This window comes from Pipistrellus hanaki (assembly GCF_964339955.1).
Source record: "Pipistrellus hanaki genome assembly, chromosome: 8".
Classification (NCBI taxonomy): Eukaryota; Metazoa; Chordata; class Mammalia; order Chiroptera; family Vespertilionidae; genus Pipistrellus; species Pipistrellus hanaki.
The window spans coordinates 46306230-46318293 of record NC_140510.1 but is presented as its reverse complement, the minus strand read 5'-3'; the positions used below and the strand labels follow the sequence as shown (position 1 = coordinate 46318293).

The 12064-nt window shown below is 40.8% G+C and overlaps 1 protein-coding gene across 6 annotated transcripts in view; it reads right to left on the bottom strand.

Moving 5' to 3' along the window:
- RAPGEF4 (Rap guanine nucleotide exchange factor 4) overlaps positions 1 to 12064 on the bottom strand; it is a 244770-nt gene that overhangs the window by 77410 nt on the left and 155296 nt on the right. For 5 of the 6 annotated variants that reach the window (XM_084892292.1, XM_084892297.1, XM_084892294.1 and 2 more), the window contains 2 exons: positions 4365 to 4418; positions 3965 to 4071 (listed from right to left, as the gene is read on the bottom strand). In XM_084892292.1, the coding sequence (XP_084748418.1) occupies positions 3965 to 4071; positions 4365 to 4418 (161 nt within the window). The remainder of the gene's footprint in view (positions 1 to 3964; positions 4072 to 4364; positions 4419 to 12064) is intronic. The other variant, XM_084892293.1, reaches the window with a different exon arrangement.

The following is a 12064-nucleotide window of genomic DNA, read 5'->3' as shown; positions in this document are numbered from 1 at the left end:
CCCTGCAAACACAGCACCACACAGTGTGGCCTCGGGTTCTCAAACTCCTGTACAAGCCAATAAAACTGCTCAGCTCGCTCGTGAGAGAACCTTCTAGGCGAGGCTGCCCAGACAAACAGCATTGCAAATTGCAGCGCCGGGGGAGGCCGAAGGGCTGCAGACAGGGAGCATTATCTGTGAAGCTAAAGATTGCAGGGCCAGATCTTGCACCTGTCCCAGGAAATCTCAGTGTACAGCGAAGGCAAAGCAAAAGTCTAACTTCCTTCTCCCGAGCCTGTGAGGAATGAGTTAATGTTTGTGAAGCACTTGGAGATGATCCGAAAGGCGCTGTGGAAGAGCCAAATGGTACAGCACTTTATATTTGCAAGTAATACTGCTCATCTTCCTCAGAGGGGTGTTGGGAGAAACAAGCAATTAGCGATGCAAACCTCTTAGAGGTAAGTTCCAGGGGACGAGGATCAGCACTTCTTTCTACAGAGCCTGTCCTCTGAAGGGCTCCCAATGCTCTCTGTATAGTCACACATTCATCCTAAGGTGCCCCTCGGCGGCAAGTTGGCCAGGATGGGCAAACTACATGCATTGGTTAGGAAACATATAAGCACACGCACACACATTGGGACACACTAACACCTTCCATGGGATGATAGAGAAAGGCAGGTGTCCAGGGTGTGATGGTACAAGGGAGGAAATGGAATCTTTAAGTCCTACGGATGAATCCCAAGGGACCGTGGAACGGGCAGGACTCACAGAGCAGCCGGCTGCCTGCAGCTGGGTCTGAGTCACCGGGGGCCTCCCTCCCAGGCTAAGGATGCCACCGACTCCTGGGGACAGGGAGCTCCTCCTTAGTCTCCATAGAGGAGGTTATTGGTGCCATGGCACTTTAGGAAGAGGCTTAGCCTGGGAGGACCAGGTCTGCGACTTATTAGCTATATGACTGTGGCTATATTGTTTCAACTCTCTGGCTCTCCATTTCTTCATCTATAAAAGAAAGGAGGAGAAAAAGATGGCTTCTACTGCCATTTTCAGTTATAGTAACTGAAATTTATCAGCGCTCCTGGGATGTCCTGATTCTAGTCTGACCCTAAAGTATTTCACCAGGAGGACGTACTGAGAAGGCCATTAGGTCTCCAGGACTCCTCAGATTACAGGCTATACCCACACCCTGCAGTTGCAATAGGCAAGGAGGCACCTACTTACTATTCATACTCAACCAAATAGATGATCTGTCAAAATATTACTCTTCTGAGAATTTAGCAATGAGCAGAGTCTTGTAAAGGTACAGAAAAATCAATCTCATGTGGTTTTCAATTCAATGACTACCTTTACTAAAAAGAGCACATGGGGTTGAGATGATCCCAGATCACCTTGGCCCCGACACCAGGCATAAGAGTCCCGCCATAAGAATGCAAGACAGACACCCAGCTGGGCCCCCTGTCACTGGATTTCCTCCTGTTCATGACCCTGACCCACATTAGAACTGACAGCAGATCACTAGTGGAGCGATCATTAGGGATGGTCCTGCATCTGGGGAGACATCAACCCCCTAATACTGCAGCAATGACATAATGGCTATAATGAGGTAAGGAGCAGGAGGGAGGTGAGGATGGAACTGGAAACAAGGTCTGGGACAAGGAACTCAAACTGTGATGCAGAAAAGAGAAATCATGCCTTTGGCTTCCAGTTGCATCATGGGTCATTACCAACAGATCATTAATTTATGTCACAGGGTGTGGAATAGACACAACACCTATATTTCAAGGGTTTAAAATCCTACTATTCTGGAGCAAGGATGCGATTATAGTTTCTGACTTCTAGTTTCCATTATTTTTCACCAAAGATGATATATTTTAATGGAATTTCCCCAACACAAGTCAACACTTAGGAAAACAGAATCACATCTTAAATTTAGGGAAAACCTCACAAAATTTTAAAAAGAAAAAGGTCCTTCAGCCACATGAGATCTTAAAATCCACTTAATGAATGAAAGAGGTCAAGTTCTCTCTGGGTTATATGATCAAAATTTCTTTTTAATCTTTACTTCCCTTAAAATTATTGTAGTGTGTGGAGACCACAGACTCCCAATGAATGAGCTTCCAGGATTGGAGGAGAGGCTTCCAAATGTCATCCAAAATGGTAAATACCAACATTAAAAGGTTAGGTGCACAATCTGTCTGAAAAGATGGGATGCATAGTAAGAGGTCCATGCTACTGATAAGACTAATGTGTTTCTCAAAGCCCATCTCATTTCAAAAATTCTAAGTGTAATAAACTATCCATTTTGGTCTTGTTAACCATATTGGGATTTAATATAAATGAACAAACAAAACTGAAACAGAATCTTAGCTATAGAAAATAGACTGATGATTGTCAGAGGGGAGGGTGGTTAGGGGCCTGGGTGAAAAAGGTGAAGGGATTGAGAACTACAGATGAGTAGTTACAAAACAGTCATGTGGATGTAAAGTACAACACAGGGAATATAGTCAATAATGTAATAACTATGTACAGTGCCAGGTGGGTTCTGGAAGTATCAAGGGAAACACTGTAAAAGAGATGATTGTCTAACCACTATGCTGTACACCTGAAACTAATACAAAATAAAATTGAACATAAACTATAATTGAAAATAAAAGTAAATGAATGAATAAATAAAACATTTATGACAAATGGAAGGAGAAGAGTGTTAGTGTGTGGAGTGGAGAAAAAGTGATCCAAGAGGAAGAATTGACAATGTTTGTCCATCTCTGTCCCTGGGAAGGAGACTGGATCTTGAGGCTCAGACAGTCAAAGGTTTTCTATAGGGTGCACTGGGTATAATTTCCCAGGTTTTATCAGAGTTGATCATCACTGGAAAGATATATACCCTTCACGGTGACTTTAAAATGTGTTGTCTAGCTTTTCTCTGAGTCCTATGAATTTGGTTCATGTGAATCAAATGGGTTTTGACTCATATCAAGTCTGATGGGTTTGAGGTCACGTCTCAGCTAAATGGGAAAGTGAGTCTGACCGGCTGGTGGAAGAGGCCTGTGGGTCTGAATGACGGGTGCAGGCAGAGAGCATGAAGGCTTGCGTGCCTTATACAGCCCATTCTAAGTCCTAAACCACTACTGAGCAGATAAAATTAAGAGTAACAGATTAGACGTAAGTTCTTACTTGACTCACCATGGCTCAGTCAGCCCAGAAGGTTTCATTAAATCATGCAGCTCTAGTCTTTATTACTTTTTAATTCCAGTGACAGCTACAATGAGTCCTTAATTCTATACAATTACAGCTGTGACAGTGTTGTATAGCCTACCATATGAATAATAGAATAAAATCTGTATTTGCTTTCTAAGTAAAATCTGTGAAGGACATTGTATATATACTTTTCATTCCTGTGTCTATAGGGCTTGGGACACAATAGTGCCTGGTGGCCAGGAGGGGCTTAATAAGCTTATGGAATGAGTAAAAGACAGAATGAACAGATCACTAAACCAACCTTGGTTTAAATCTTGACCCTGTCACTCATTAGATTTATGACTTGGACAGAAACAATTAATCTCTTGGAGCCTCAGTTTTATCACCTGAAAAATGGTCATACACCTACCTAGCACATTAAGGTGAGGATAAAATGGGATAATGTATAGAACGTGACCTGGTACAGGGCCTCAAGTATAAATAAGTGCTTAGTAAATATTAGTCGAATCTTATCTAGATATAGTAGTTTTCCTAAAAGATACTAGTAAACAGAAATACAAAAGTTTTATTCTCTTTGTTTATCACGATCAAACCAATGCCCAAGCAAATTAGTTCAGAAGTAACTGCTGGGAATATTAAGAATAATTAAAGTTATTCGGGATCCAAAACAACTTAGATGTTCTAGAACCGGGAGGATTATAAAACATGCTGCCTATGCCTGAAAAACATGTTTCCATTTCACTAAACATGAACCAGAGGGGCTCGCAGCCTTTAGAATTACTGAACATACCTGTATGTCTTTAGGTGATATTTTCTATCTCTTATCATGTGAGGTGCTCGAGAGAGAATGGTGTTTCGTAAAATTTTTCCAGCCCTGAGGATCTTCTCTGAAGGGACCTGGGTTGTAATCAGGTGGAAGGAGGGGGAGAGAAAGAAGAAGAGTTTATAGGAGCAAAAACAAACCAGACAAATCCTTAAATCACTTTCCAATCTGACTCTGGCTTGAAAAATACAACTCATTCATACATGTACATTGTGCATGTGTATGACTGCTTTATGTTGAGAACCAAGACACACTGAATATGTATCATCTCTGCAGAATGTAGCTGAGGCTGCCTGATGGGATGCTCTGACACATGGACCACTCCAGTGGTTACTGATGGCTCATCAACCCACCTACATCCCATTACCTTGGTAATGGTGTTAGCAGGACGAAGAGGAACGTGAGGTTCAATGAGAGGTGTCTGAAAAATAAAACGTTAAAGCAAAAGAAAATTAAACAAAAAGTTCACTAAAGAAAATTATGGGCTTGGGATAGAAACATCCATTTTTATAAAACTCAAAATAGAATTAAAAAAAAACAAACAAACAAACACAAGAGCTAACATCTGCCTACAGAACTTGAATGCACAGGCATTCAAAGGGCAAAATTAGACCATTCAATTTGCCAAAATTTAAATATAAATTTATTAGAAATGAAGGAAACAAACAGGAGTGATTAGATGTTTGTATGCTTAATGAGAGGGGAATTGATATCCACTCAAAGCATAAAAACATCAGAGCCGGGGCAAAAGCAAAGCAAGAAAAACAAATACAGATCTAAATGACCTATCTCAGGGGCCAGGGATAAAGTATTGACTTAGGATGGAAATGAGTGATCCCATCCTCTGTCATGTAGTAAAGGTTCTTTTTCTGCGATTTGTATTCTTAGGAAAAAGTCTCAATTTTTAAAATAATACTTCTTGGTGGTTGTATGCATTCAAGTTCCCCACTGGGGCAGCGCGTGTACCTTCCCTTTCATTTTCAAGGTTAGCGCACAGTTTTCAGGATTCTGTGGCTGTCACAACAGCTCTAGGATCTAGATAAAGCTTCTATCCTTACCCACATTCCTCGGATGAAGAAAGCTGAAGAATTGACTTGCCACACCCTGAGTCCCCTAGTTCTATTAAAAACCCCTCTACTTCGCTGAAATGTCAAATAATGGCATTTCCAAAAAGAAGACAAAGAAAGATTCAGTGACAGGTGCTGGTAGAAACATGTACCACACTGTTTATGCCACTTCCAGAAGGTAAAAGCTGGCAGGTTTACTTATGGGTTGCGGTAGGCAAAATAATGGTTCCCCTAAAAGATGTCATGGCCGCACCCCAGGGCTTGTGAATATATTAGATTAGATGGCAAAAGGGACCATATATAGGTAATTAACTTAAGGATCAAAGTGGGAGATTAGCCTGGTGTTTCCAGGCGGGTCCAATGTTACCATAGGGATCCTTAAAAGGTGGGGGAGGGAGGCAGACGAGTTAGAACCAGAGCGATAGCAGAGTGTGTAGGCCTCGGCCTGATTCGGCTAGCTTTGCAGGTGGAAGAGGCCAAGAGCCAAGAAATGAGGGCAAACTCTAGAAGGTGGAAAAGGCAAAACAATAAGTGGATTCTCCCCTCCTCCCCTCCTCTCCCCCCCCCCAGCCTTCGAAGGAACTGACCTGCTGACAACTTGATTTTAGCTCCATGAGACCCATTTCAGAATTTTACACTATAGCACTGGGAGATTATTAATTTGTGTTGTTTTAAGCCAATACACTTGCAGCAATTTGTTATCGCACTCACAGAAAACTAATACAGAGATTTTTCTACTTCTCATTAAAAGCCCTACATTTTGCACACAGAAGCCATTATATTGAAAATAAATTGTTAGGTTTTCACTCTAATCCTTATTTTATATGAGATTATATAAGTATAATTGGGGGGGAGAAATGAAAATAAATATTAATTTTAAATACTTTATGTACCTAATACACATAGACATGTGTAAACACATGCCTATCATTTTGTCAATGATACATTTCAGGTGCATTGATGCTTTTAATATAACAGCATTAAGGAAAAAGTGAAAAGACTCTTAAAGCTTTAAGAAAACAATAGATGAGACAGATTTATTTAGTATGAATGAAATCTCACTGAATGTTTTTCATCACCTTGCTGACATCCAGGAGACTTTTTCCCCCTCTCAAATTCACTAGAGTGCAGGTGTCAAGCAATATTATAGTATTTTAGCAGCATGCTGTTTACAACCGGCATAGACCAACGAATGTCAGTCTGGTCCCATTCAATAGCAACTTTACACAGACACCAACTTTGCCCTAACATAACCCGTGCTCCTTTGCGATAGACCTTTCAATGGGCGAGGGCCCATATGAGCTTATGGAGTCCCTGTGTTGGTACCGCCTCCTCCACGAAGACAGAGAGAATTCTGTGGTGCCAAGTCTGAACAAAATTTTCAAAAGTGCCAGACCAGCAGGCACCAGGACTCTGGAACTGTGTGCAGTTAAAACATGATTGTTTCTGAGCTGTGAGTTCCCAAGTACTCATGCCTTCTGCACCCTTACATTATTACACAGATGGGTTTATACGCCTAGGACTGTGCCTGGTTATGTATCCGTGAAGTAGAAACCTCTGGTTAGTCCTGAAACAGTGGTAGAAACCTATTCCTCCTTCCTGCCTTGAAGGAAAGAGATGCAGGTACACCTGAGCGTGGATGGGTGTGGGATTAACATCTGAGGCAATCTTTTCTTTCCTATATAAAAAGCTGCTTTCCTTGGCACTAGCCTTTGAGAGGCTGGCTGAGATAGAGACTGAGAAGATGCCGTGCTTGAGGATTACTGACGGATGTTTGTTCTCCAGCAGGTACAATGAAACCTTATTTGAAAATTGCATCTTTTTGTTTGTTTCTACAGAGATGGCTCTATTTTAACACAATGCTAAGGAGTGGTCCTTAGGTTAGTTTATTTTGATGGGTATTTCCCTTTCTGGTCCCGTGGAGTCCTGAAAAGGAAGTATTACAAAAGCAGGGGAGGGGGGATGGGGAGCATCAGGCTTCACCCAGAATGGTCCCTTTGATTTGCAGCTTCTAAAAGGGTGAAATGTCCACAAGGTTGTCTTTTAGTGAAATAATCCTAGTTCCCATTCCAGGACCAGGAGGCCATTTAATCTGTTGAAAGGCGGCCTTCTCAGAAACTTCCCTGGCTGGGAGGTTTTAAGTTTCGGGACAACCTAATGAATGGATGCTTTGAGAAGGCTCAGTCCCTTTCTTTAAACAAAACCTCCAAGGGACACACGCAGGGTGAAAGCGGGGAAAGTTTTATTTTGGGGGAATAACAACTTGTCTTTGAAAAGGGACACTATGTTCAGGTAGGCAAGCTCCTCTGTTCTAAGAACTTTATTGGTTCCCAGCAGCCACCTGTTGTAAGATAGTGGGCATTGGTGACAGGTGGGCCGGGTCCCTGGAAAACAGCCACCTGCTAATGCCTGTCCTGGAACTCCTCGGTCATGAGTGTGGCTTTATTGCTTTTGTATTTCCTTTTTTTTCTTTTTTCTGGTTTCTCTTGGCTTTCAAGTAAAGCCCTTTTGAGAATTTCAGCTTAGCTTTAGAGAATGAGGGAAAGAGTTTCATTTTATAAATGATTAGGTTAAACGAGACCCCGAGAGTAGCAGCCTGGTGGTATTAATGGGCATGAAGACAAGGAAAGCAGCCCTCAAGGCAAGACCAGACATTTCCCGTGGCAGGCCCTTTCTTCGTCTGGGCTGCACATGTGCCCTTCTTACGTGCCATCTCCTTATTTTATCATTACTCTTGTTTCTTATTGAGAAAACCAAGGGCAGAGACACAGAGGGACTGAGCTTCCTGCTAATAACTGGGAGTTGAATCCCAAAGACAATGACCTCAGCCTACGTGCTCTCTTCTTCCAGAGATGATTTGCCCCCGCTTTGGAAGCATTTGTGTCCTGTCTGACTCAAATCCATTGAGATAAAAGCATTTACGCCCTTCCAGGTTGTCACTTAGCAGACTTGGTCTTGAAAACTTCCAGCAATAGGGGAAGGAGGGTCAAGATGGCGGTGCAGGTAATTGCGGCACTCGCCACCTTCCACAATCACATCAAAATGTTCCTGTGATGCTCTCAGCCCTCTAATGCTCACAATCCCATGTTCCCCAGGCACTCTCTCTGTTGGGCTACAGAGAGGGAAGGTGGAGAGGGAGCGAGCACAGAGTGAGCCTTCGTTAATGCCTCTTTGGTTTGTTTCCTAGGGTGGCTCTATGCTCTGACCTCCAGCCAGAAAATATTACAAATGGGCCCTAAAAAGAAATGGACTCTTCTCCAATTAAATTTCATACATTTCAACACATCAACCATGTGTTGAAAATAAAAATTCTCCCTTCTTACCTAGGCATGAATGAATCCAAATTGGGCTATGAAAATATCATCCTAAAAAGCTAAGCAGAGAGAACAGATAAAGGCTAGAGGTATTCAGCTCTCTGCTTTTCTTGGCTTTCTCCACTGAAGACTTCCCTCAGGACTGACCGTAATTGATTTTTGTTTGTTTCTGGAGAGCGGATGCATTCTACTGCTTTTTATTATGTTTCTGTTACTACTGAAAAGGAGAAACAGTAGGGGGAAATATTCCTTTTGGCACCAGAGCCAATTCAGAAATACTAATCAGGTGGTGAAAAATATGAATGTAGCCTCCATTACAAGATGCACAATAATTCCCCAGTAGATTATAATGAGGTAATAGGTTTCGTGAAAAACCATGTGCAGGTCCTTTTGAAAGCAGGTAATTCTTTTTACTCACATACTTGCCCACAGAAGCCTTTTGCAATGCACAACATTTTAAGCCAAGTGATTAGAATAACAAGCTAGATTGGGACACAAAGCTCATGGCAGAACTCTGGTAACCCAGTGCAATAAAAAGTCAGATAAGTCCGCCTCCAATTTAATTTAAATATTTAATGAAGGCCTATTGTGTGCAAAGCAATGTGCGAGGCCAAAGTAGAAGACATAAAATGCTAGGTCTAAATGAGTTCTCGATCTTGCTGGGAAAGTGAATCTTCTATCGGCTAAATAATTAGTGAGGCAATCTAAGTCAAATAAAAGCAACCACGTTCCAGATTTCAAATTTTCTCTCTCTTGTTTCAGGTGAGAAAATCTCTAGGAAGTGGAGAGAATAACATTCAATTATTTAATGAAAAATATAACTTTTAAAATTACATTTCCTTGATTTGGCATTTTAGAATAATACAACTAAGGTCTTAGAAAAGTATTCCTCAGTCTGGCAATTCATGATCATCAATGTCATCACTCTCTCGTTGACCAGATGAAATTAAAGGAATGACCAAGTCAGACGCAGGGACAGATTCCATCATTGTGAAAAAAAAACTTTGTAAGTTTTTCCATTTATTAAATAATGGAAAAATTATATGCAGACTTCCTTTGCTTCTATCTGCAGCTTTTTTATTTTTTAAGTCTTTCCTAGTTCAAAATTGGCTTATAGATTTCCAATTTCAGCTTCCACATATATAGACATTAGAAGTTGTTACTCCCATCCTTACAACATTAAAAAGCTAAAAAAACAAAAAACGTGAAAATAATGATTTCTCTCGGGCCAGCGGAAACTGCACCCCAAAATCTGGAGAGTCAAGGGAATCCTGAGAGTTAACAGCTGAGATTTGGCTACCTGGAACAGAAACCACGGACTGGTAGGAACATTTAAATGGTGTTAAATTAATTAAACAAGGAACTCATTAGACTGATCTGGCTCTAAGGCCATGGCAGTTTATGTAAGCACCCAAAGTCTAAGCCTATAAATGTCTCAAGGTTATGAAATTAAAACCTAAGTACAGCTGAAACCGGTTTGGCTCAGTGGATAGAGCATCGGCCTGCAGACTGAAAGGTCCAGGGTTCGATTCCGGTCAAGGGCATGTACCTTGGTTGCACGCACATCCCCTGTAGGGGGTGTGCAGGAGGCAGCTGATCGATGTTTCTCTCACATTGATGTTTCTAACTCTCTATCCCTCTCTCTTCCTCTCTGTAAAAAAAATCAATAAAACATATTTAAAAATAAAATAAAATAAAACCTAAGTACAACCAATCACACACAGCCAACTAGGCTTAAAGCTATAGCCAGTTAATTTCCTTGCTTTGCTTCCACCTTTTCTCTATGAAAGTATCTCCCTGAGCACCGGTTGGTAGAGTATTCCTAACCTCCTCTGGTTGGGGTCTTATCCAAATCAACTTTCGCTCAAATAAACTTAAAATGTTTAATATGCCTCAGTTTACCTTTTAACAGTGGTAATTTTGAAGAACTGCTAGAGACTGAATGTGAAGTAGCTTGAGAGTAAGAAACTTTTGGAGGGTAGTCTTAGGTGGATCCCCATACCTCCTAGAACTCCGCCAGGCTTTCTTATTGAAGAGCCAAAAAAGGTCTTATGGATCTGGGGTAGCGGGGAGTGGGGATGTAAGGTTGGGGAGGGGGAAGTATTGTGAAATACAGCCAGAGTGTTCTCTCTAACAACAGGAAAAGACTCTTCTAGATTCTTATCCCCCATGGGGGAAGGCATTTCTTTGACTCTAGTCCCCTGTAGCCTTCCTGACTCAACTTAAAAAGGAACAGAAGCTAAGAAATAATTGTGAATGACTGAAATTTAGTCATACTATTATAAGACACTTCCTTTCCCCTACTTGCCCCAACCAAGCTAGTAGAAAAAGATTACAAACTGAGAGAGCTGCAAGAAACAGACTCTAAGTTACAAAGTAATCCTGGGGATATAGGTAAAGCAGAGGGAATACAGTCAATAATATTGCAATAACTATGTATGGTGCCAGTTGGGACACTGGAAATCTTAAGGGGAACACTATGTAAAGTATATAATTGTCTAACCAGTAAGCTGTACACCTGAAATCAATACAAAATAAAACTGACAGAAAAAAAATGTAAGAACTTATCTAAGGAGGAGTTCTTAGAGAAGCCCAAACTAAACCCAGGAGACAAAACCAAGGACACTAGAAGCCTCTAATATCTATAACTATAACAAACATTAAACTCAGCTCAAACCCTAGCCTTATTAACAACAACAAAAACTCACACTACAAGTTTACTTTCCATTCCTCTTGCCCAAAACATCCTGTCGGTCTTGTAACCAAAAATTACAAGGCATGCTAAAGGCAAGGAAAAGCAAAGTCTGAATCGACTAAATAAATATCAGAGCCAGACTTAGATATGACAGAGAGTTTGGAATTGTCAGACAGAAAATTTAAGTGACCTATCATTAATATGTTAATTATGGAACCATATTCCATTAATAATAGTAATGAAAAAGTAGACACTATGCAAGAACATACTGGGTAAAATAAGCACAGAGACAAGAACTCTAAAAAAGAAATGTCTTCCTTCCCCCTCCTTCCTCAATAGACCAGCCACAGAGAAGGAAGGACAGAAAGGGTGGGAGGGGAAGAAGGCAGACCACATGCCTGCATCAAATGCTGGAACCACCAGCCCAGTCTTTTCAGAGATTCTATTCCAACAAAGCTAGAAGTTAGAAACTGCACCCAGCAAGTTATTTTATAGATATTAACAAACTGATTCATATAATGAGGCAAAAGAATTAACACAGAATTAACACAATATTGAAGGAGAATGAAGCTGGGGGACTGATGTTATTCCACTTCAAGACTTACTATAAAGCCACAGTAATCAAGGCAGTGTGGTGTTGGCAGAAAAACAGACAAATGGAAACATAACAGAGAGCCCAGAAATAGACCCGCATAAATGACCCACACAAATTGATCTTTGACAAAGGAGCAACAACAGAATGGAGAAAAGACAATCTTTTCAACAATTGGCACTGGAACAACTAGATATATCCACATTAAAAAAAAAAATGAACCTGGACACAGGCCTGACACCATTCACAAACAATAACTCAAAATGAATCACAGACCTGGATGTAAAATTAGGTAACATAACAACACATTTGTAATAATATACTGTAAATAAAAACATGAAGTATGAGTTGCCATGTTCTGTAATTCTAGTTCGAATAAAAATATAAACTTATTCTATG